Source organism: Pelophylax lessonae (assembly GCF_965119305.1).
Source record: "Pelophylax lessonae genome assembly, chromosome: 4".
Taxonomy (NCBI): domain Eukaryota; kingdom Metazoa; phylum Chordata; class Amphibia; order Anura; family Ranidae; genus Pelophylax; species Pelophylax lessonae.
In genome coordinates, this window is record NC_138771.1 from 236,241,899 (window position 1) to 236,268,743 (window position 26,845).

The 26,845-nt window shown below is 45.9% G+C and overlaps 1 protein-coding gene across 3 annotated transcripts in view; it reads left to right on the forward strand.

Annotated features, from left to right (window-relative positions):
• IMMP2L (inner mitochondrial membrane peptidase subunit 2) overlaps positions 1-26,845 on the forward strand; it is a gene marked incomplete at its 3' end in the record, with an annotated part of 1,518,208 nt that overhangs the window by 20,072 nt on the left and 1,471,291 nt on the right. For all 3 annotated transcript variants that reach the window (XM_082255169.1, XM_082255170.1, XM_082255171.1), the window contains exon 2: positions 1,118-1,249. In XM_082255169.1, the coding sequence (XP_082111295.1) occupies positions 1,121-1,249 (129 nt within the window). In that variant the 5' untranslated portion in view covers positions 1,118-1,120. The remainder of the gene's footprint in view (positions 1-1,117; positions 1,250-26,845) is intronic.

The window sequence follows — 26,845 nt, forward strand, 5'->3', positions numbered from 1 at the left end:
GCTACAGTTTATCGAGAAACCATAAATGCCAACATGTACTGTGACATACTGAAGCAGAGCATGATCACCTCCCTTTGGAGACAGGGCCACAGGGCAGTATTCCAACATAATGACCCCAAACACACCTCCAAGATGACCACTGCCTTCCTAAAGAAGATGAGGGTAAAGATGATGGACTGGCCAAGCATGTCTCCAGACCTAAACCCTTTTGAGCATCTGTGGGGCATCCTAAAACGGAAGGTGGAGGAGTGCAAGGTCTCTAACATTCACCAGCTCCGTGATGTCATCCTGGAGGAGTGGAAGAGGACTCCAGTGACAACCTGTGAAGCTTTAGTGAACTCCATGCCCAAGAGGGTTAAGGCAGTGCTGGAAAATAATTGTAGCCACATAAAATATTGACACTTTGGGCCCAATTTAGACATTTTCACTGTACTCACTTTTGTTGCCAGCGGTTTAGACATTAATGGCTGTGTGTTGAGTTATTTTGAGGGGACAGCAAATTTACACTGTTATACAAGCTGTACACTCATTACCTTACATTGTAGCAAAGTGACATTTCTTTAGTGTTTTCACATGAAAAGATGTAATAAAATATTTTAAAAAATTTGAGGGATGTACTCACTTTTGTGAGATTCTGTATATAGTTTATTTCAGTGTTTCTCAACTCCGGTCCTCAGGGCACACTTAACAGGCCAGGTTTGCATGAAAACTGAAATACATCACAGGTGATATAATTTGCTGCTCAGCGATTGCAGTATTCTAGTCTGCATCTCCCCAAGTTAATACTTAAAATCTGGCCTGTTAGTGTGCCCTGAGGACCAGGGTTGAGAAACTCTGGTTTATTTTATCCATTTACAATGCAAGGGGAGCAAACAGAAGAAAATCTAAATTGAATCAATATTTGATTTGGTTTAGATTTCTCTTCTGTTCATTTACTTTCCATTTTGTTAACTGATAAAAATAAACTATTACCACTTCTATTTCTGAAAGCACTTTTAATTTACAGCATTTTTCACACTTGCCTAAAACTTTAGCACAGTAGTGTACATGTACAATATTGTGCAGTAATTTCAGAAATAAAAAGGATTTTGTATTCTTATTCTCTATTTTTGTGTAGAGGATGACAACGCTACATGGAAGGAGATATATTCGGGCATTCGTAAGTGGATTCTTTGTGGCTGTACCAGTCACTGTGACATTTCTTGACCGTGTTGCTTGCATTGCAAGGGTGGAAGGAATTTCAATGCAGGTAAGTTTCATTCTACCTTCTGTTTTCTTATAGCGGGATATCCTAAAGTGCACCTGTGCTTTGCCAATGCAGGGCATAGTGATAAGTTCCCTAGCTTTATATACTTTACTTGACTTTCTGTACCTTACCAGTCTTTGCCTGTCAGGAGTAAAGAGGAAGCCCTGTTTAGGCTCCCAAGTTCCAGTACAGGGCTTACCCCACAAGGAGCTTCCATGCGCTCTCTCCCACACTTCTCTCCACTCCTACTCTTCTCTCTCCTTCTGTGACGATGCTGGATGCCTGAGCTTCCAAGCACCAGTGTGGTCACTTGGGAGGACAAAAGTACTGAATTATTTCTCTTCCTAATGTCAAATGGAGCAGATGGGCAGTGGGTGATAGTGAGTAAATCACAGGTTTGCTTTAAAGGTAATTGCATAGTTCAACTTCACCAAAAAAACTGCCCATACAGGTAAGGAGCATTTGTCAATAAAAACAATCTGTGCCGCTTTGACCTAAATTGAATAATGTCCTTGCTATAGGTGTAGGCCATTTACCTATCTCATGAAGCCTGACTGCATCTCCCCATCCTGCTTTGTTAGGATATTGCTATTTGATAATACATGCTTAGCTGTTACTGTTCACATTCACCATCCACAAAACTGTACATATCATCACAACTACTTTGTGTATCCAGGTGGATTTTACCATGTTTTTTTCAGGACAAACCGGGCTTTCGTTTAGTGGAAAATGGTAATGAATATCATTTTTTTTTTCTTTTATTATTATCGAAGGTAAACTGGCCCAAAATGGAAAAAAAAGATTATTGTTCTTTTTAATTTAGCTGTAAATTTCTTGCTATTACCATATAATGCCACCAAGGAGCAACCCAAAATAAATTCTCATTCTCCTGATGATCACAGCAATACCACATATGTGTATGTTAGTTATTGGTTGTACTCATAGTAGGGCCCAGAAACAACGATGCACATTTCACTTTTTTTTTCATCCTGCCTAAAACAATCTGACACTGATACTAATTTAGAATTGTTTTTGTAGTTCTACCCAAAATATGCTGACTGCGACCTTTGACCCTTACCTTGACCCTAACACTAACCCCTGGCACACCTTGATTTAATTATGTATTTTTTTTATTCTTTTTTTTTTTAACACATTTTTGTTTGTTTATATCTTCCTCTGCTGCAACAAGAGAAAGACACAGTGTATCTCTCTTCATTCAGAAGAGGAAGTAAACACAGGGGCATGCAAACAGTGTATGATCACGGTCAGGGCCGCCATCAGGGGGGTACAGCCCATACACTTGTAAGGGGCCCGAGCATCTGGATGGGCCGGTGAGGATGGTAGAAGGCAGGGTGGGTGCAGAGATGCTCCGTGACTGCCCTGGCTTTCTGAGTGTCATTGAGCTCACATTGGGCTCTTTGCTGCCACCTCTGGCTACTTCCTGCATTTGTACTCCTCGTGTGTGCTGCCTGTACTGTATCCCAGACTGCAGCTCCTCTCTGTATCACTGACACATGGGGGAAACAAGAGCTGGGGCTAGGATCGACCACCTCACCAGTAAGGGCTGTTGTATAACTGAAGGGGGGGATGTGGTTGTGTATATGTGTGACTGTGTGTCTCTGTATGTACATGTGTGTGTGTGTATATGTGCGTGGATGCATGTACCTGTGTGTGTACACATATCTGTGTGTGTGCGTGTGTCTGTGTGTGTGTACATGTCTGTGTGTGTACATGGGGGTGGGTGTGTGAGCATGTCTGTGTGTGTACATGGGGGTGGGTGTGTACATGTCTGTGTGTGTGTACATGGGGTGGGTGTGTGTCTGTGAGTACGTGTGTGTTCATGTCTGTAAGTGTACATGTGTGTGTACACGTGTGTGTGTGTGTGTGTGTACACGTGTGTGTGTGTACACGTGTGTGTGTGTGTGTGTGCGTACATGTCTGTGAGTGTACATGCCTGTGTACATGTGCCTGTGTGTGTGTACATGTGTCTGTGTGTGTGCGTACATTTCTGTGTGTGTATATATCTGTGAGTGTACATGTGTGTGTACACGTGACTGTGCGTGCGTGTGCGTACATGTTTGTGTGTAAGCGTGTACATGTCTGTGTGTGTATATCTGTGACTGTACATGTGTGTGTACACGTGACTGTGTGTGCGTACATGTCTGTGTGTGTCTGTACGTGTCTGTATGTGTGTGTGAAATATATACACGTGTGAGGGGAGTGCGTACACTGAGTGCGTACACGTGTGAGGGGTGCTGAGTGCGTACACGTGTGAGGGGTGCTGAGTGCGTACACTTGTGAGGGGGGCTGAGTGCGTACACGTGTGAGGGGCTCTGAGTGCGTACACGTGGGAGGGGGGCTGAGTGCGTACACGTGGGAGGGGGGCTGAGTGCGCATACAGGTGGGAGGGGGGCTAAGTGCGTACATGTGTGAGGGGCGCTGAGTGCGTACAGGTGTGAGGGGGCTGAGTGCGTACAGGTGGGAGGGGGGCTGAGTGCGTACACGTGGGAGGGGTGCTGAGTGCGTACAAATGTGAGGGGGGCTGAGTGCATACACGTGTGAGGGGTGCTGAGTGCGTACACGTGTGAGGGGTGCTGAGTGCATACAGGTGGAAGGGGGCCTGAGTGCGTATACGTGTGAGGGGCGTTGAGTGCATACACGTGTGAGGGGCGCTGAGTGCGTATACCTGTGAGGGGGGCTGAGTGCGTACACATGTGAGTGGGGGCTGAGTGCGTACATGTGTGAGGGGCGCTGAGTGCGCATACAGGTGGGAGGGGCGCTGAGTGCGTACACGTGTGAGGAGGGCTGAGTGCATACAGGTGGGAGGAGGGCTGAGTGCGTACAGGTGGGAGGGGGGCTGAGTGCATACACGTGTGAGGGGCGCTAAGTGCGTACAAATGTGAGGGGGGCTGAGTACATGCACGTGGGAGGGGGTCTGAGTGCGTACACGTGGGAGGGGGGCTGAGTGCGCATACAGGTGGGAGGGGGGCTGAGTGTGTACACGTGTGAGGGGCGCTGAGTGCGTACACGTGTGAGGGGGGCTGAGTGCGTACAGCTGCTGAAGTGGGATCTTTTTGGACAAAATATAATTCCTTACTGTTAAATCTTCATAGCACTGATGACTTGGAATAGAATTTTCATTTGCATATATTACGTTGTAAGAGTGGTAAAATAAAAGTGTACACTGAAGCATTCACTGTTATGGCTAGTGGGTGGATTTGGTGGGATGGCCCATGGGCAGGCCCTGCTGAATGTTGGTGGTGGTAACAGTGATCAGGTGACCCAGAATCGGGAATCCCGGGACCGGATTGTTGTTACAAAACGCGGGGCTCTTGGTGAGATCCTGTTCTCTGTGCTGGGAGCACGCTTCCAGCACAAAGAGAGATACGCATATATGTGGCCACATGAATAAAGAGCCACTTCCATAAGGCCGTATATATGTGTACATGGCAGAAAGGGGTTAATGTGCCTTTTTACCTTATTATTTAGCCACCAAGGTTTACATTTTGTTCTTTTATATTTGTTGTCCAGTCGAATGCACTGACAAATACCATTGTTTAATGTATCCCTAAAACCCTCCTACTTTTCTTCAATGTTCTTGTAAGGATTTGATCCTAATAAGTATCATGTAAAATGAAGTTTACTAAAGTTTGCTAAGAAATAGTTGTATTTATATTTCCCTTGTGTCCCCCTTTCCTGTACTTTTCAGCAAACATGATTACTTTTTGATCGCTATTGCCTAAATTATCCCTTAGTTCCACATCTGCAATTAGCTCTGTATTACTGAGTTGTTTTTCATGCATGCCATACTTTTGCTCATATCTCATATTACCTTATATAAATATATTAATGGCATATATTCCTTACAAATACCTATTTTATTGTGCAATGGGATTTTGCTTACATCGCCACTCTATGTTTGCGTTCCCATTCACGCAGCATACCTAAAATAATTTAGCTATTTTCTAAATAGTATTTTACACTGAACACTATATGCAGTTTCTTTTTTTATAAAGATGGCACTATGTGGGGAATAAGGAACAGACTGAGTGCAATACCACCCAATCCTTGAGATCATTAATCCATTGTTGGGACTTGCGGCCCTGCACATCTAGATTAAAACGATAATCAAATTTGCCAGTGTAGTGCAGGCAGGGTTATTAAGGCAAACACAGTTCCCCAGGCCCCTCATAAATATTACATAGAAAGAAAGTACTAGGCAGAATTTTTCAGTCTTGGAGATTTCATGGAAGAGCATGTAAAAAGATAAGCAGTAATTTTTGAAAATAAATATTTTTTTTAAAGTTATGCTATTTGAATGGGAACATGTTACAAATGTAAATTGTGTTATCCAATTTGACTGCATAATTGGACTTTGGTTTCCTTCTTTCGGTTTAAAATATGTAAGAAAATGGGGGGGGGGGGGATTACACAAATAATACAGACAATATTAAATAATATAAATATTATTAATCCACACTTATGTCTCACCATTCTTTTAGGGGTAGGTCAGCAATGAAACAAACGACACCCACTGTAGGTGAAAAAGATATATTGTACAAAGAATTAGCATGAACTGCTCAGTCTGTGATAAGAAAATATTACTTACATTACAATATTTTTGAAGTATGAAAGGTGCAGGCAAAGAATAACAGCAATACCAAGAATACATTTCACCAATACTACAGAACCAAGTGGCATATAACTACAGAACTAAGTGGCACACATTCACAGCAACACTACCCAATCAACTGATCCTAAACTGGGTAGATTACCAACCCACAGGCCTATACAATGTTACCACTGACCTCAAGCAGGTCTCCCCCTCTGGTCTTCAGTCATGCTTCTCTGAATGTTTAATCTGGCTATTCTTATGCTAGTTCCCTCCATTCGCCATTTTTGAGGAGTTTCTGATGGGTCCAAACTGCCTAATCATATAAGAATGGCATTGGATGAAACTCAAGTCTACTTTGCTATGATGCTTAACCAATAATAATAAAGTCCTGGTGTTTAATACTTAATAGGTCGTTATCCTATCTCCTGACATAAACAGTCAGCCAACTTTGCATCCCAATGTCTGAGCTACGGTGTTGTGGACAGTGGTGGCTGGTGCTCCATGGGCCGGGGGGGCGGCAGACGGACCACACCATACCCCCCCGGACCACACCAGCCCGCACGCCGTACAATTCCCCCCCCCCCCCGTGGCGGCAGCAAGTTCCCCTCCTCCTCCTTGGCCAATAGCATGTCCTCTCCTTTCGGCTAATCGGGAAACGGGTCTCAGGACCCGCTTCCTGATTGGCTGGGAGGAGAATCAGTGTGATAATAGCGAATATTCATTCGCTATTGTCACACAACTGGGTGGGCTCAGGGCGCAGTGCTCTGCGCCCCGAGCCCATCCTTTTTTGAAGCCTCTGGCTCTAATCACGTGCTTAAAAAAAAAATAAAAACCCATTGTGTTATTTGCACATTTGTTGGAAACTGTAAGATACATATATTTGGTTTATTTAAATGTTAATGGGATAGTGCTACACACATTTGTATATCTATTAGTATTTAATATCTTTTTATTATCTGTTTATGAATATTTGTGGATGCTACTGTTTCTTTACACGTTTTGTTTTACAAGTTTCACGGAGAACAGAGTTTTAACAAGTTTTTTTATTTTGTTAAATTTTTTATATTTAACCAACTCTTCAACCAACTGTCTTCTAATACAACAAGAGAATCAGTGCATCCAGATAGGTGCAACCTTAAAAAATACCTTGGGAGACCTACCTGGACCCAACACTGTGCGCACAGCCTGTAATTTTGCTTTGGCCATTGAATCCTACATGGGTGCTCACCTTTGCACTTTGTGAAAGGTGTAGGTAGCCACAGGGTGTTAAACAGTTCAGGGTCATAGTCCCTTCCTCTAGAACCCAGGCGACCACTTCCTAGGTATGCCAATTGTGGAGGCTGCAGCCAACTTACACTATAGCTTAGAGCAGGGATTCCCAAACTATGGCCCTGCAATTGTTCAGGAACTACAATTCCCATCATGCCTAGTCACGTATGTGATTGTCTGTTTTACAATGCCTCATGGGATGTGTAGTTCTGCAACAGCTGCAGGGCCATAGTTTAGGAATCCCTGGCCTAGAGCCCATTGTAAGGTACTCAGGTGGTTTCTTCAGTCCTTTTGCCATAAGGACTTTGCTACAGAACAGTCTGCACCAGGGTTGCTGTGTATTTCTTCCAGACACACTTACTCTATGTGTACCCCACAGGGGAGTATTCTTAACTGTATTTATGAAAAACCATTGGAAACCAGGCAAACGGGAGCTATGGCAAAAGTGTAGTTAAAAATGTACTTTCTCTTTCGTCCTCCGACAGTCGCCGCCTCCTCTAAGTCATCACTGTTGGGTATTGACTTCCGCTACCGCAGGAGTAGCTAGGCATAAAGACTTAGTCAAAAGAACAAAGGCATTTGCATATACACACCCATGGGGGCTGTCCCATCTGGTCAATACCCCCCTGCAGTGACCACTCCCAACTCAGTTTTAATCTGCCTAGCGTCAGGAGTAGTTAGGCTTCCCTGTGCTGGGGCTACAGTCTCAGCCTATCTAATCTTTTTTATTTGATTTTCTTTTGAAAATGTCAGTTTTCTCTTACTTTACTAGCCGTTTATTTTGTCAGCTTTAGTTTTAGTCGTTTCTTCGGATGAAGATGGATCATGCGGTGCTGGGATTCGGACTGACCACCCTGGTTCTACAGGGCAGAGGGTCAGATGGACCCCCAGCCCGCCATCGAGCGTTCAGCTATGGTTCGCCCTGGCTCTATGAACGACCCATCCCTGTTCGCAGCAGGGATGCAGCTGTGAGGTGGCTACCTCACAGGACACATCTGCGATGCTGCAGTGTCATGTCCCTGGCAAACGGCACTCCCTGTCAGATGAGGACAGCGGCTTTCCGTTCATAGAGGCACCCCACGCCATCTGGTACAGGTAAGTACTTCTATGTGGGGCCTCTGTCTGGGGTGGCAGTCCTGTGTTGCTGTGTGTCCCCCATGTCTGTGCCTGTGTGACTCCCTGATGCGGTCCCTGCGGGGATCGCTTGTGCATGCGCTGCGGTGCTGTATGTTTTTGGGGGTCCCCTTCCCTGTGTCACTTCGGTGCTTGTTGGGGGTACAGACTGTGTGTGTGGCGGCCGCAGTGGGGTGAATCCGCGTGGTCCGCCATTTTAGGTATGGGCAGGCATGTTTGGCTTCTCTATGGGCAATCTACATGCTGTTTTTGGCGCCATCCGCCGCCATTTTGCGGTAGCCGAACGATCGTTCCGACCGCATGTCCTGGGCCATTTTGGCGGAGCCTCCCATGCAATCCTATGGGGCAGCCATTTTCCCTGGGTCATGCAGCCTATAAGTTCAGCCTACTCTAGCAGCACTTCCTTTTCCTCTGAAGCAGGACACTCGGTGGCAACACTCTGCGGGGCTCTGCAGGTTATTGCTCTCAATATCTTTCTGTATTGGCATTTCTGGCTCAGTTTTGTTCTCTCCTGTTGGGGGGTCTTTGTCACTGTAGCTGAAGCGGTGGGCTGCGCACTCCGTGGCACTCTTAAAGGGACAGTACTATCTTATTGCACTGTTGTTTTTTGTCACCTTGAGCAATGGATTCTCAGGACAGCAAATTCCCCCCAGCTCTGGTGGGGGTCCCCAGTTCTCCTGTGGCCCCTCTGAGACCTGATTTGGCCACTGTAGTGGCGACCTTGGTGTCAAACATGGAAATGCTGATGGCTGAACGTGCTGCTAAAAAGAGGCCCAGATTGTCTCTCTCCTCTGATTCAGATGGTGATATGGCTGCTGCTGCGAGGGTGCCCTTTTCAGGGTCTCGCTCATCCTTGGACCTGCTGGGGTCTGAGGGGGAGGCAGAGGTGGAAGGGGTTGATACATCTTCCCCGGGGTCGCCTGAAGAGCGGGCGACCACGGATGAATTAATTGTTTCTGTTAAGTAAACACTACATTTGGAGGATGAGCCCAGTCCTCCAGGCGTTGTGTCCTCATTTGGGACGCACAGGACCCGCAAGTCGGCGCAGGTTTTTCCCTGCCCACCTGAGTTTCATTACACTGTTAATGAAATGTGGCGCACGTTAAAACGTCCATTCCTGGTACCTAGTCGGTTCAAATTGCTTTATCCTTTTGCACTGGCTACGGAATCGCGGTGATGTGTGTCTCCACAGGTAGATCACACTGTTGCCATGTTAAACAAGGCTACCTTGGTTCCTTCTGAGGATGCCCCGGTTTTCGGGGATCCCATGGACCGGCGGTTGGAGTCTCTAGCCCGCCATTCCTATACGGTAGCGGGCTCGTTGCTCAGACCCGTTTTCGCGTCCGTTTTGGTGGCTTAGGCGGTGGCTGATTGGACTAAGGTGCTTAGGAGCAACCTCGTGTCTGATGATCCGCCTGCCCGGCTGGAAATGGTGGATCAAATCAAATCCACCAGGGAATCATGTATCTGTGTGATGCGGCCTTGAATGAGGCCCCTTTGATAGCACTAGTGTCTCGGTACTTAACCGGCGACTGATATGGCTGAAGAGCTGGTCAGCTGACCAGTCGTCGCGGAAAACAGTTGCTGATTTTCCTTATGCTGGCTCTCGCCTTTTTGGCGAGGCGTTGGATACCCTGGTAAAAGGCGTCACGGGGGGCAAGAGCACCATGCTGCCCCAGAACCCGAAGAACAAGTCCTTTCGAGGCAAGCGGGGTTCTGCACCTAGATCCACTCAGGGGTCCTTTCGTGCCTTTCGGAACCAATCCAAGGGCAAGCCCTTCAAGGCCCAGGGCAGTCAGAAGAAGCCCTGGGCGGGTAAGCAGAAGTCCGGCAATGCCGGCTTGGCGGGTCATTCCGCCTCTGCCTAAAGGGGCGCCCTCACCCATTTCAGGGGTGGGGGGACGTTTGCGCGGTTTCCTCCAACCTTGGCTGCTCCCGATATCGGACAGGTGGGTTCTGGAAATCGTTCGATCGGGATACAAGATCGAATTCCTTTCCCGGCCTGCGGACAGATTCTTTCCCTCAAATCTTCAGTTGCCTCCGGGGCGTCTGCAGGACCTGCATCAAGCGGTGCAGGACCTTCTCGCTCAGGGGGTGATTGTCCCGGTGCCTCATCAGGACAGGTTTCGGGGGTTTTATTCAAATCTGTTCACTGTGCCCAGAAAGGAGGGCAAAGTGCGTCCTATTCTGGACCTGAAAGTGCTGAACCGCTTCGTGCGTGTTCGGAAGTTCCGTATGGAGTCTCTCCGTTCGGTGGTGGCCTTCTTTGAGTCCAGGAGAATTCCTGGCCTTGATAGAGCTGAAAGATGCGTACCTGCACATCCCCATTTTCAAGGGTCATCAGTGGTACCTTCGTTTTGCTATCGCAGAGGACCACTACCAGTTTGTGGCGTTGCCTTTCGGTCTCGCCTCGGCACCAAGGGTTTTTACCAAAGTGTTGGCGCCGGTTCTGGGCCTGCTGAGGGCTCAGGGCATTGCGGTCTTGGGTTACCTGGACTATCTACTTCTGAGATCACGTGCCAGCCAGGACCTAGTGCGCGATCTGTCCACCACGGTACAGACGCTCCAGGAGTTCGGATGGACCATCAACGTTCAGAAATCGACGTTGTCTCCATCGCTTCGTCTTCCCTACCTGGGAATGATTCTGGACTCTGCTCAGGCAAAGGTGTTCTTGCTGGAGGACAAGCTCCGGACTTTGAGGGACGAGATCAGGTCCCTCAGGGACAGCCTGTCCTCGTCACTCAGGGCCTGTATGCGGGGCCTGTGGTTGATGGTTTCGGCCTTCGAGGTGATACCCTTTGCTCAGTTTCACACACGGGCTCTCCAAGCGGAGGTCCTGGACAGGTGGGACAGACTGCCTCAGTCCCTGGATCTGTGTGTCTCCTTGGGTCGTCAAACCAGATTGGCTCTTCTGTGGTGGCTCCAGTCCCCGTCGGTGGCGGAAGGCAAGTCCTTCCGTCCATTGGTGTGGACGGTGATCACCACGGATGCCAGCCTGTCGGGCTGGGGTGGAGTCCTGGGCAACCTGTCTGCCCAGGGCACTTGGTCGGAGGAGGAGTCATCCCTCCCGATAAATGTGCTGGAATTGCGAGCGATAAAACTCTGTCTCTTCCAGTGGTCGGACCGTCTTCAGGGCCGTCCTGTCCGGGTACAGACGGACAATGCTACCGCGGTGGCTTACATCAACCACCAAGGGGGCACCAGGAGTGCTCGGGCGGCCCGGGAGGTGACCGACATTCTGTCTTGGGCCGAGACTCATGTCCCGGCGATCTCGGCAGTTCACATTCCGGGTGTGGAGAATTGGCAGGCCGACTATCTGAGCCGCCAGACCCTGGACCAGGGGGAATGGTCCCTACACCCCAAGGTCTTCCAAATGCTGTGTGCGAGGTAGGGATCCCTGGACGTGGATCTGTTCGCATCCCGGCTAAATCGAAAGGTGGAAAGGTTCGTGGCAAGAACGCGCGATCCGCTGGCGGACGCCTCAGATTCGTTGGTAGCCCCTTGGCATCAGTATCGTCTGATGTATGCCTTTTCCCCCGATTCAGTTGCTATCCAGGTTCCTCCGCAGGTTAACCTCGGAACCACACCTGGTGATTCTGGTGGCTCCGGACTGGCCGCGCCGGTCCTGGTACGCCGACGTTGTTCACCTGGCAGTGGCGCCTCTGCGGGAAGATCTCCTGTCTCAGGGTCCGATCTTCCATCATGCTTTACAGTCGCTGGCTTTAACGGCCTGGCTGTTGAGACCCAGGTCCTGAAGGACCTGGGTCTCTCCTCTGAGGTCATACCTACCCTTGTCAAGGCTAGGAAAACCTCGTCTGGTAAAATCTATTACCGTACCTGGAAGGCTTATTTCGCCTGGTGTGAGTCCAAGGGGTTCTCCCCTCGCTCATACTCGGTGTTGAGATTGCTGGCCTTCCTCCAGTCTGGTGTGGACCAGCGCCTGGCGCTGGCCACGATCAAGGGCCAGGTGTCCGCACTGACTATTCTTTTCCAACGCCCTGTGGCGTCTCATTCCCTGGTTCGCACCTTCATTCAAGGTGTGCGAAATTTGGCTCCTCCCAGGAAGGAGCCCTTACCTCCATGGGACTTGAACTTGGTTCTGTCCGTGTTACAGCGTGCTCCCTTTGAAAACATTCAGGAAATATCGTTGCCTCTGCTGTCTAAGAAGGTTGCCTTTTTGGTGGCGATCACTTCGGCTCGCAGGGTGTCAGAACTGGCAGCGTTATCTTGCCGTTCTCCGTACTTGGTGATTCACTGGAATAAGGTGGTTTTGCGTCCGCATCCCTCCTTTCTTCCTAAGGTGGTCTCTGAGTTCCACATTAATGAGGACATTGTCCTGCCTTCGCTTTGTACGAAGCCTAAGCATCCTAAGGAGGTTGCTCTGCATTCCTTGGATGTTGTCAGGGCGATCAGGGTTTACCTGTCGTCTACGGAATCTTTTCGAAAAACGGATTCCCTCTTTGTCCTTCCCTAAGGACCTCGGAAGGGCATGGCTGCATCCGTAGCGACTATTGCCAAATGGATCAGACAGACCATTGAACAGGTTTATGCTTTGAAGGAACGGGTTCCACCCTTCCCTTTTACGGCGCACTCTACTAGATCGGTGAGTGTGTCCTGGGCCTATTGGCATCGGGCCTCGGTGGCCCAGGTGTGTAAGGCTGTGACTTGGTCGTCGGTGCACACTTTTCCAAGTTCTACATGGTAGATGTTCTGGCATCAGCTGATGCCTCCTTTGGCCGCAAGGTTCTTAGTGCGGCAGTGCCATGAAGGACCCTTGTTTTCTGGGTCCCTGGCTGTTGGTATTTGCTTTCCTGGGCTGTTGCTCCTGTTGAGCATTGTTTTTTCTGTTGCCCAGAGGTTCTCTTACTGTGCATGTAAGGTTCCTTTTTCTGATGTGGGTACTGCGTCGCCTTTTCTACGGTTGCGTCTCCCACCCCTCATGTCTATACTGCTTTGGGACATCCCAACAGTGATGACTTAGAGGAGGCGGCGACTGTCGGAGGACGTAAGAGAAAACTGAATTTTTGTAAAATCTTACCTGTAAAATTCCTTTCTCTGAGTCCTCAGACAGTCGCCGCCCCCACCCCTCTCTTGGGGTTCTTATTACCTACTGCTATGCTACCAAACTGAGTTGGGAGTGGTCACTGCAGGGGGGTATTGACCAGATGGGATAGCCCCCATGGGTGTGTATATGCAAATGCCTTTGTTCTTTTGACTAAGTCTTTATGCCTAGCTACTCCTGCGGAGCGAAAGTCAATACCCAACAGTGATGACTTAGAGGAGGCGGCGACTGTCGGAGGACTCAGACAAAGGAATTTTACAGGTAAGATTTTACAAAAATTCAGTTTTTCCGTAGGGCCATGCAACACTCAAAGTGAAAATGCTTTCCTTGCATCTGAGAAGGACCTACTTTTAAAACAGGTCTCTGCATTCAACTGTAGTTCCATTTCAGGTGTGCAATAAGCAGCCGACCTAACAGATAGATTTATCTGCAACTATGTTACAAAATGACACATTTTGCTGGTTGGAAGCTACAGAGTGGGAAATTTGAGTGGACAGCGAACAATAGTTTTGCATTTGGCTGCTGGTGATTGTTGTGATTGCATTTTTAGTCTCTTTGGGGTCTTTACTTTTAGCTTTTTAAACACTTTTTCTGTCACATTTTAAATAGCCTTTTTTTTCTTTCCTTCCTTTAGTCTGCTAATTAGGGGGAGTGATTAATTGGTCACAGGTAATATATAACTTAAAGCCTAACTAAAGTCTCGGATGGTGCTAGGACGGGTGAGTGCGGCCACTCCTGTGACATTGGAGGATTTGGTTCAGAAGGCCACTGGTGAGGACCAGGAAGGAGAATTCCAAGTTCAACGTTCTGCTATGCCTCTCAAGTGGAAGGAGAGAATCAAAGCCCAGCTAGCAAGATGGGAAGAGATGTTTTCTAAGAATTACTTTGATGTGGGTTGTGCCAAGAGTGCCCAACACAGAATTAGGCTTAGTGAAGACAAACCTTTCTGGGAGAGAATTCGGCGGATCCCTCTGAGTGACCTTGAAGACCTTTGGGAGCAATTAGTGTAGCTGAAGAAGTCTGGGGTCATTTGGGAATCCAGACATCCTTAGGCATCTCCCATTGTGGTGATGCGCAAGAAAAATAGAACCATTCGGATGTGTATTGATTATAGAACACTAAACCACATAACTATACCTGATCAGTACACCACCCCTCGGATAGAATGCTTTGCAGTGTCTGTCTGGAGCGAAGTTGTTCAGTGTGTTAGATCAGATAAATAGATTAAAGAGCAAGTATTGCCAGATACCAATGCACCCTGATGACAGCCTTTATCAGTCCATTGGGACTCTTCGAGTTTGATCGTATGCCACAGGGATTGGTAGGAGCCCCAGCCACCTTTCAGAGGTTAATGGAGAACACAGTGGGAGATATGAAATTGATAGAGGTACTTGTGTATCTGGATGATATCATCATGTTTGGCAAGACCCTAGAGGAACACAAAGCACAACTCGAATAGGTCTTCCAGAGGCTTTATGCAGAGGGGCTGAAGTTGTGGTTTGAAAAAATGCCAATTCTACCAGATGTCAGTCACTTACTTGGGGCATGTGGTCTCGGCCAATGGAGTAGCCACTGACCCAAGAAAGCTAGAAGCTGTTACCACTTGGCCCCGACCAAGGACACTTACAGAACTAAGGTCCTTTCTAGGATTTTGCTCCTATTATCAGAGATTTGTGAAGAACTTTGCGCAAATTGCGAGACCTCTAAATGAGTTGTTGCAGAGAGAAGAGAATGAAGAGTCGCCGAAGTTGAGTCCAGGGGAGCAACGGCCATTGGATCTGTTCAGCATCAGTGGACTCCGGAGTGTGAACAGGCTTTTAGACGTTTGAAGGAGAGCCTTACAGAAGCCCCGGTTCTAGCCTATGCTGACCCTTTCAAGCCTTATGAGTTGTACGTGGACGCTAGTGGATATAGGCATGGAAGAGTCCTTTATCAAGAGATGGCAGGGAAGCTTTCGATGGCCTATGTGAGTCAAGGTCTTACTCCCTCTGAGAAGAACTACTCTGTGCACAAGTTAGAGTTTCTGGCCCTCAAGTGGGCAGTAGTAGACCAGTTGCGAGACTACTTGTATAAAGCTTAGTTTCTGGTAAAAACAGATGACAATCCCTTGACCTATCTGTTGTCTACTGCTAAGTTGGATGCTACTGGACATCGTGGTTGGCTGCACTGTCCAAATTTCAATTCAGCCTGAAGTTTCAGCCGGGGACAGTAGATCGGGATGCAGATACTTTATCCCGAAGACTGCATGTCTTGGATGATGGTGCCCAGAATTGGATACATCTGACTCCCGAAGGAGTTCATGCAGTGTGTCAGGGGGTAGAGCATCACCATATGGAGCCACAGGAACTGAAGCCGTGGGGGGTTACCCCTGCTGGAGTACCTGGATACTACAGTGATCTGACTCAAGTGCACAGTCAAGAATTGCCTCACCTGACAAAGAAGGATTTGAGAAGGGATCAATGGGAAGATCCACTATGTGACATTATCAAAAATGCATTGGTAGCTCGAGACTCCCAGGTGCTGCTGAAAAAATGTGGTTGATGGTGCTAAAGTAGTCTACAAAGAATGGGAATGAATGCAGTTGGAAGATGGGATCGTTTATCGGAAGTGTCTATCTGAAGAACCAGAAGGTGTTCGACAACTGTTTCTTGCTGAAAATCACAGACTGACAGCTCTTCATGATGTTGACAGCTCTTCATGATGATCATGGACACCTCGGACCAGATAGAACCCTTAAGCTAGTTAGGGATCATTTCTATTGGCCATCCATGAGGACTGAAGTCGGTGCAGTATTGTCCTAGTTGTGACAAATCATTTTACCCGTTATGCTCAAGCTTTTCCGACCAAGGATCAACAAGCCAGTACAGTTGCCAAGACCCTGGTGGAGAAGTTCTTTGTTCACTATGGCTTTCCCCAGCGTCTTCAGTTGGATCAATGTCAGAATTTTGAAAGTAAATGAGTAAAATGGCTCTGTGAACATTCAACAGTCCAGAACCACTCCTTATTATCCTTAAGGGGATCCGCAGCCAGAATGTTTCAATCGCACTTGGTTGAATATGTTGGGAATTCTACCGTTAGAGAAGAAACAACACTGGAGTGATCATATTGCTGCTGTAGTCCACACTTACAATAGCACGGTGAATGACTCTACTGGTTACTACCGGCTGATGTTTGGGAGGGAGGCCCGTCTGCCGGTGGACTTAGCCTTTGAAACGTCTTCAGATCGCACCCCTCAGGCCTCTTATCGAGGATATGTTGATCGGCTTAGAAGGAATTTGAAGCTTGCTTATGAGAAAGCCCTGGAAGCATCCACTGCAAGGGAGCAAAGGAACAAAAGACATTTTGATCTTAGAGTGAGAGTACAGGACTTGCAACCAGGAGAATGAGTGTTATTATGAAATCTGGGCATGCCTGGCATACAAACTGGCTGATCGATAGCGTTCCCAACCTTACATTGTCTGCAGACTGCTACCTGGACTTCCTGTGTACCAGATCCACCCAGAGGGAAAGACCGATCTGCTTAAAACCTGGCATTGAAAACCACTTTTTGCCCATATTTGAGGCCATTCGGGTGTCTTCATCCCCTTGTTCTGATACACCCCGCTCTCCTAATTTAAGGCCTAGAACCGTCGGACATCCAAACTTACACTTCGAGAGGATGAGAAAGAGGGGGAGGGGGTAATGAAGAAGAACTGACTCTTGACTGGTTGTGGGTTCCTCCACCTGAAGACATTACCAGAGTTTCTCGGCCTTCAATAAAATATGTAGGTACAGTGCCTCCACTTGAAAGGGTAGAAGATCAGCCTGTTGAGATAGATAGACCGACACCATCTCCTGAAAGAGGGGCTGGAGGGGTTGAGCCAGAACCAGCTGACAACCCCGAAGTGCAAAATGTTGGAGATACAATACCCTCCACCCAAGATGAAGGAGAAGGAACTGCTTTAAACAGTTTAGAACAAGCAGAGCCTGGTTGCAGTTTTTGGGGCCTGGGACGTGAACCTGAAACCATAGAAAACATGTATTCTAGGCTTAGATGGGAAATCCATCTACCCAAGAGACTAACATACTACACCATTGGAGAAGGTTCAGACAAACTTATTTCTACAGCCCAATGTTCTAGTCAAGTGCCAGCCTCCTCTACCAAACCTTTGGTCGAGAATTACCCTGTTCCACACCCTGGCACTGCTGGGTGGGTCACTAACCTATTGTTGGCCTGTTATGAAAATGATTTAACTTTGTCTGATGACTTATTTAGTTTACTGTTGAAAAATCCCTTGATAAGTCAGCTATTTGCTACTGTAGGTTCTGGTTAGCAGAAATATAATTTGCAAACCTTTTTGAAATATTACTCAGTAACTCCTTTAATGTAGTTATATTCTGTCTTCGGGGACCAACGACTTTCAAGTGGGGGGAGGATGTACCCGGGGGCGGACTACCAATATCTGACACTGCAGACTTTTTCTCTGCTCACACAGACTGTATCTGTGCTTCCCTTGTGGTATTCTCAGATTTCATACATCATACGCCTGAGACTGGAAGAATAACATTGTTGGAACTGTAGCCTTCTGGAAGGATATTACTGCACTGCTGAACTGTTTATGAACTACACCTCCCAGCAGGCCATTCGCTCCAGGGGAGAATTGTGGGAGAGACTATAGGGGATCTGCTGACGAGGCCCACACTCTCTTGCTTCCTGGGATTCATTGTGTGTGCATCTGTCCCTTGCAGAGAGAGAGGACTTCAGCCTACTGCATGCCACCCAGCTGTTTAAAGACTCAGGCCAGGTGGGATGGATGACACTCGCTACACCGCAGACATCCCTGCAGCATCGCTGATTGAGTTGGAGTCGACTCACCAAAACAGCACAGCCATCTCAGTGTCTCATAGCATGGAGAGTTGCCTTGGCTTGTTCTTCCAGATCTTATAAGAGGGACATCCGGATTGGTGAAAGAGCACCTGCTCAAAGTCCAGCTATCAGTTGTTACAGTTTCTCTTAAACATTGAACACAGACACTCTGCACTTGGATCAGTTAGTGGGTCCTCATTAATTGGAATCAACTATCTTGCTTTGCCTGTTTCACACTGTGTTACACTGGGGAATAATTTGTTCTTTGAGCTCCAACTGCCAGTGAAGATAATAGCAAGGCCTTGCATTCTGAACATTGCTATCTCATTGCTCCTAAAAGGGACATGTTACTTGTATCTAGATTACCTCATCTCTCATTAGGATACAGGTACTATAGGTTGACCCTTGGTTTCCCTTTTGCAGTAGTTTTTCTCATAGCAATTTATAGTTTCCTGAGGGATTCATTCACTCAACTAGGCCGTTGATAAACAGCCGAAGCTCAGTCAAAATAACCCTAAAGAACAGTTCATAACTAGTTATGGTAACAAATAAATACACCAATATACATAGTATCTTATAGTAAATAAGATACTATGTATATTGGTGTATTTATTTGTTACCATAACTGGTTATGAACTGTTCTTTAGTGTTATTTTGACTGAGCCTTGGCTGTTTAGCAATGGTCTAGTTGATTAATACTCACTTTAAGCCTTCTTTTTTGAGTAAAACAAAGCTAAAGCGTTAAAACTGCTCTTCATTGTGCCAGTGTGTCATTTATAGGTACTTAAATTGCGAAAGTATTCAGCCCCCTTGAACTTTTCGACCTTTTGCCACATTTCAGGCTTCAAACATAAAGATATAAAAGTGTAATTTTTTGTGAATAATCAACAACAAGTGGGACACAATCATGAAGTGGAACAAAATTTATTGGATATTTCAAACTTTTAACAAATAAAAAAACTGAAAAATTGGGCGTGCAAAATGATTCTGCCCCCTTAAGTTAATACTTTGTAGCGCTACCTTTTGCTGTGATTACAGCTGTAAGTCGCTTGGGGTATGTCTCTATCAGTTTTGCACATTGAGAGACTGACATTTTTGCCCATTCCTCCTTGCAAAACAGCTCGAGCTCAGGGAGGTTGGATGGATAGCGTTTGTGAACAGCAGTTTTCAGTTCTTTCCACAGATTCTCGATTGGATTCAGGTCTGGACTTTGATTTGGCCATTCAACACCTGGATATGTTTATTTGTGAACCATTCCATTGTAGATTTTGCTTTATGTTTTGGATCATTGTCTTGTTGGAAGATAAATCTCCGTCCCAGGTCTTTTGCAGACTCCATCAGGTTTTCTCCCAGAATGGTCCTGTATTTGGCTCCACCCATTTTCCCATCAATTTTAACCATGTTCCCTGTCCCTGCTGAAGAAAAGCAGGCCCAAACCATGATGCTGCCACCACCATGTTTGACAGTGGGGATGGTGTGTTCAGGGTGATGAGCTGTGTTGCTTTTACGCCAAACATAACGTTTTGCATTGTTGCCAAAATGTTTGATTTTGGTTTCATCTGACCAGAGCACCTTCTTTCACATGTTTGGTGTGTCTCCCAGGTGGCTTGTGGCAAACTTTAAACAACACTTTTTTATGGATATCTTTAAGAAATGGCTTTCTTCTTGCCACTCTTCCATAAAGGTCAGATTTGGCAATGGATACGACTGATTGTTGTCCTATGGACAGAGTCTCCCACCTCAGCTGTAGATCTCTGCAGTTCATCCAGAGTGATCATGGGCCTCTTGGCTGCATCTCTGATCAGTCTTCTCCTTGTATGAGCTGGAGGTTTAGAGGGACGGCCAGGTCTTTGTAGATTTGCAGTGGTCTGATACTCCTTCCATTTCAATATTATCACTTGCACAGTGCTCCTTGGGATGTTTAAAGCTTGGGAAATCTTTTTGTATCCAAATCCGGCTTCTCCACAACAGTATCTCGGACGTGCCTGGTGTGTTCCTTGTTCTTCATGATGCTCTCTGCGCTTTAAACAGACCTCTGAGACTATCACAGTGCAGGTGCATTTATACAGAGACTTGATTACACACAGGTGGATTCTATTTATCATCATTAGTCATTTAGGTCAACATTGGATCATTCAGAGATCCTCACTGAACTTCTGGAAAGAGTTTGCTGCACTGAAAGTAAAGGGGCAGAATAATTTTGCACGCCCAATTTTTCAGTTTTTTATTTGTTAGCAAGGTTTGAAATATCCAATAAATTTCGTTCCACTTCATGATTGTGTCCCACTTGTTGTTGATTCTTCACAAAAAAATTAGTTTTATATCTTTGTTTGAAGCCTGAAAAGTGGCAAAAGGTTACAAAGTTCAAGGGGGCCGAATACTTTCGCAAGGCACTGTATATACAATATATCTGACCTAGAGTGTCAGGAGGGCTGGATGGTTTACAGGGTCAAAGTGACACAGAAAAATATACAACTACAAGCAAACCCCAAGGGGGCAGTGCTACACAGGGATAACTGTTTTCAGTGTCCTCAGGCTGGAGCTTCTTTCGAGAGCGATCTGTGTGGATGGCTGTGGGACACACCCCCCTTCTCTCATGCTGGGACATGAGACTCCTAATTAGTCTGTTAGTCACAGGAGAGGAGGTTTGGCGACACTTTTTTTTTTTTTTTCATGTGTTCCGTTTTTTCACTTTAGGAAAGCAGAGAGGATTGTAGGTGACTGACTGTTCCTTTCCTGGCCAGACTGGGGGGGGGGGGGGGCTTATGTTTCTTTGCTGTATCAGGTAGAGTGGTCAATTTCATTTTCATTTTTTAGGTTTACAACCACTTTACTGTGAATACAAATTCATAGCTGTCATAGTGATCCCATGATCAGAAACCATGTGGTTTGGTTCTAGTAAACCATGCCATAATGTTCTCTATCTGTCCTAACGGTACCTGTGCCTAGAGGCTGCTTTAAGCTCTTCATTGCTCCATTTCTTATGTCACAGCTCTCTAGCAATCCCTACCAAGCAGTAGGTAGACAGTAAATTTGAAGGTACATTTGAAGGTAAAGTCAGTTGTTCCATTATGTCCGAATTTGATGACATCATCCCTCCTTTCCAATTAGCTGGAAATACCTAACTTCTATTGGTTGAAGTCAGCCCTAGAAAAATATAGTTTCAGCTAAGAGGGGCAATGAAAAGGGGATAAGGGAAGAGAATGTGAAAATAGGTAAATTGGATTTTTACACAGCATTGCAAATCTGCTATCCTAATATAAAGATAGGGATAGAGAGCTCTGTGACATGAGAAAGGGAATAAAGATCTTACAACAGACTGCACAGTTACTGTTGAATGGAATCTAAGAGGAGGAATGGCATAGTTTTCTTTGTGCCTACAATTCAAAATACTTATGTCACCATTCTTAGCAAGGCGTTATATTCAGATATTCAAATGTTTTATTTAAGCTTGAGTAGAAACTTAAACATACTGGGAGAGTGAATATGAAAAAAAAAAAATTAAGCCATATATCAGTGCGTACGCATAAGGTTAGGAACACTGAAACATTCAAGAAAAGGTTAGGCTTGTGAAAGGTTCCTAAAAATCCTGAGATTACTGTGTTCTTCCGGAGAGAAACAAACCCAGTAGATTATTCTTAAAACTGGATAATATTGTGGCTTGCTTCATGTGAAAAACTTGAAAGCGGATAACTATTGGACACTCAATAGTCAAGTCAGCTCTTTATGATCTCAAAGTTTGATTTCTAATAAACCTCTTAGACTACCAGCAGTGTCTCACTCTCATTATCAAACCTCTTGCTGTGTTTGGAATTAAAAGTTCTATCAGGACATTTTTAAAAATGTAACAACATTATGTTCTAGTACTTCTGTGGTAATTAAATATTTTACCTTGAATTGTGCCTGATAATCTTACTGAAATAAATGTGCAAACAATCAAAGGCTATCCTCTCTAAATATGTAACTATGTTTTGTTCTAGTTCTTCTGTAGTAATTAAATATTGTGCCTTGATCTGTGTCAGTTGATGATCTAGCTGGAAAAAAGGCACCTAGAATAAGACTGCCATCTCTGTTTTCTACTTGCTAGGTTGTTGTGCCACTGCTGTCTTTTTTTTTTTCTTGTACATAGACCCCTGCAAGTTAGTGGTGTTCAGTTTTCTTGCTTCCGTTGATTTGTGGCTAATGGCATTCATTTTGCATACTGCAGTAGCCGCCTTCGTTTTCAAAGATAGCATTTTTTATTTCTCCTCAAGTGTGCATTCCATCTCTAGAGACATCAGCTACCTTGTCGACTCTGCAGCTAACAAGATGTTATTAATGTATAACCAAAGGCTTATTTATGATCGAAGTAAAATAAAAACAATATTTTTCGAAAACTGTGTTTTTTCATATTTTAGTTAAGTACTGCCTTTTCAGGTAGGAGTACAACATCAAAAAAGAAATTATTATAAAGACATAGACAAAGCAAGTCTAAGAAAGACTCTATTAAAGGGAGTTTAGTTGAACTCAACACTAAAAAGATTTTTTTGGTGATGCCTTATGTCTAACCACTTCAATACAGGGCACTTTTACCCCCTTCCTGCCCTGGTCAATTTTCAGCTTTTAGCGCTGTTGCATTTTGAATGAGAATTGCGCGGGCATGCAAAACTGAACTAAAACCAAATTTATGTAATTTTGTTCCAACAATAGAGCTTTCTTTTAGTGGTATTTGATCACCGCAAGGTTTTTTCTTTTTTGTGAAACCAAAAAAAAAAAACACCAAACAGTTTGAAGAAAAAAAAAAAGTTTTTTTTGTTTGTTATAAAATGTTGTAAGTACCGTATTTATCGGCGTATAACACGCACTTTTTCCTCCTAAAAATGGAGGAAAAAGTAGCTGTGCGTGTTATACGCCGATATAAAAAAAAATCTCCATAAAGCAGTGCCGAGAGGTAGAAGGGGGCGGGCGGCGCCGAGGAGAAGGAAGGACGCGCTGTCATCGGAAGTCCCGCCTCCTATGCCGACGTCAATCATAGGCGCCGGGACTTCCGATGAGAGCGCATCCTTCCTTCTCCTCGGCGCCGCCCGCCCCCTTCTACCTCTCGGCACTGCTTTATGGAGATTTTTAGTGATGTGTATAGTGGCGCTGGCGAGGCTGCAATTATGGGCGCTGGCGAAGGCTAAATGTATGGGCACTGGCAAAGGCTAAATGTATGGGCACTGGCAAAGGCTAAATGTATGGGCACTGGCAAAGGCTTAATGTATGGGCACTGGCAAAGGCAAAATGTATGGGCACTGGCAAAGGCTTAATGTATGGGCACTGGCAAAGGCAAAATGTATGGGCACTGGCAAAGGCTAAATGTATGGGCACTGGCAAAGGCTAAATGTATGGGCACTGGCAAAGGCTAAATGTATGGGCACTGGCAAAGGCTGCATGTATGGGCACTGGCGAAGGCTACATGTATGGGCACTGGCAAAGGCTGCATGTATGGGCACTGGCGAAGGTTACATGTATGGGCACTGGCGAAGGCTGCATGTATGGGCACTGGCGATGGCAAGGCTGCAATTATGGGCTCTGGTGAGGCTGCATGTATGGGCACTGCACTGGCGAGGCTGCATTTAAGGACACTGCATTGATGAGGCTGCATTTGTGGGCACTGGTAAGACTACATTTAATTAAAAAAAAATGTTCTGAGTTTAAAGCTGTATATTTTAAATTTCAGCTTTTTTCCTGAAATTTCTGCCCTAAAATTTAGGTGCGTGTTATACGCCGGCGCGTGTTATACGCTGATAAATACGGTAAATATGTTTTTTCCTGCACTGCCGAGCACTGATGAGGCCGCACTGACAGGCACTGATGAGGAGGCACTAATATGCAGCACTGATAGGCGGCACTGATGGGCATTGCTAGGCGGCACTGTTAGATGGCAATGATGGGCACTGGTGGGCAGCACTGATAGATGGCAATGATGGGCAGCACTGATGAGGAGGGCACTGACAGGCTCCCTGAGCACTGATTGGCATCCCTGGTGGCATGGGTGGGCATCCCTGGTGGCCATGGGTGGGCATCCCTGGTGGCCATGGGTAGGCAATCCCTGGTGGCTCTAGTGACATCCCCCAAGGGTCTGCACCTGTAATCAATGCTCTGATTACCAGCACAGACCTCCCCCTGTCAGGAGAGCCGCCGATCGATTCTCCTCTCCTATGAAGAAACCAATCAACGGCACTTCATATTACTATGTGACCAGCTGTGATTGGACACAGCTGGTCACATGGTAAAGAGCCTACGTCATAGGCTCTTTACCGGGATCAGAGATGTGTCAGAGTGACACACCACACCACCGATCGCCGCAGCGCACAGAGCTGCCTATCCTGCTGGACGTCATATGACGCCCAGTCAGGATAGTTCAACCACTTTGCGGCTGTCGTTTTGCTATATGATGGGCGGGAAGTGGTTAAACCACAGGTTTTTCTTTGTAGTTTAACCAAAAACCGCAACTGCTTTGGAAAGTTCTATGTAATATCTTTTACAGAATTTCCCTGCATCGGGGTTTAAGGTTTTGCCAATATCAGGAGCTGTAATTCTTTTCCTAATTACCACCACCTTTTCTTTTACATAGTTACATAGTTAGTGAGGTTGAAAAAAGACATCAGTCCATCCAGTTCAACCTATGATGCGTGTGTGTGTGTTTGCTTTTAACCGTACATTGTATACCCCTGTATGTTGTGGTCTTTAAGGTGTCCATCTAATAGTTTTTTGAAACTATCAATGCTCCCTGCTGATACGACTGCTTGTGGAAGAAAATTCCACATCCTTACCGTTCTTACAGTGAAGAACCCCTTACGCACTTTAAGGTTAAACCGCCTTTCCTCAAGTTTTAGTGAGTGGCCACGTGTCTTATTGTATCTCCTTTCTCTGAATAGTTTGTTCCTTATGCTTCTATTTAAATATTTTAAATATTTTTAATGTGACATTGCAACTGCATGTTAGTGGTAATGCATCTTTGTTAGCCGAGTTCCTCTTCTTTGGCAGCTTGTTTCTCAGTTACGTACTTCTAGTGCATTTTGGGCACTCAGAATGTGCTTCTGCATTTGTTTCAATTGGAAAGAATAATGGCACCTTACTTCTAGGAATCACAGCCCGAAGGACTGTATTAGGCAGTTCGAAAGTTGGCTTGCATTTCTCTTGTGTGCATTGGTAGCATACTAAATCTGGACTCGATGGTCTGGCTAAAGACTGTGCAGGACCTGCAGATGAAATCTAGCCCAAATTCCCTCCTTTGCACCATGATCTCTGCCCTTGAAGATCTGAAAGCAGCAGCTCCTACAAATGAAGGCCCATCTGCTTGGCCAGATTTTGCTGAAAGCGGAAGTAAAACCATTGATTTGATAGTTTCAAAAAACAGTTAACATTCCCGGCATGCCAGAAATGCTAGTTGTCACATTGGTTGTGCTCTCAACCAAACTGTCAAATCATCCAATGGCTGATGTCATAAGGGATCACATGTTCAGCATCATGGCAGTTGCAGATCAAACAGGGGCTAAGATAACAACTTCCTTGGCTGAAAATGAAAGAAGGGTTTAATTCCATTTGAAGTGTTGTGGAGAATGGTTCTTTTTTTCACATTAGTGGTGCCCCTTTTGCTTCCTTCTGTTGACTTAGGTACACCTTGTGGTGATTATATGGCATCTGTGGTACCACAGTGATGAGTCTTCTCTCAGCCCTACTCACTATGTGAAGGGGTGGAGTACTGAGGGCCTGTAGCTTTCTTCCCTTTTTCTCTATTAGGCCAGCTCTGACACAGGAGACCAGAAGAAGTGGCAACTTGCAGCACAAAGCTGCCTATCTCAGAAGAAAGATCTGTCATCGTCCTTGGACATGATTGTTAAATAGTATATAAGCCTAAACAAGACACAGGTCCATCAAGTTTAATCTGTGAGTTGGAGTTTTGTGTGTTTGAAAAACAACCTCTATAAGTATAGTCCTTGTTTCTGCAGGAGGAAAAATAATATAAAATACAGGACACAAGCTGGATTTAGACCCTGTGTTATAGGTTGGTTCGCCCCCCTTGGCCTGACTTAGGTACAGGTTCAGTAGGGGACCCCTACTGAAGAAGTAGAACGTCCACAGTGCATGATGACACGCGTATAGGGGTTGGGGACTCCAGATGGACGTGACCCGGCAGCATACACAGGAAAGCTTCCTGTGTCTCTCCCCGTTTGTTTCATTACCTGCATCAGTCCGCACAGCTCATGTGCAATACAATGTGAGTGTACCCTTCACGTTTTATTTTAATAAACTTTCAAAACAGAGAGCATTAGATCTCCTTCTCCCTTTTTTATTATCACATACTATGGACCGTGATTATGGATCGAGAAGGCACAGCTATTCACTAGCCCTTGCAGTGCCCCAGGACTCCAAGATTTGGTGGCGTGACCCTGCACATCTCCTTAGGATTTCTAGCGTGATTGACCCAGTGGTGATACACGGGTCATAGCCTGAGGTGAGAAGCCATCCAATATTGGTTGTGGGATCATGAGCACCAATGGTATCCGTTTGAGCACTTGAGCACTTTGCGGTTATTGAAGAGACTGTGTTATCTCACTTAACAATAGCGTTATAATAGTATCCATAGAGATCACTGGATGAGCACTGGAGCACTTCAGTGATTATTGAAGCTATTATCTTTAAGGA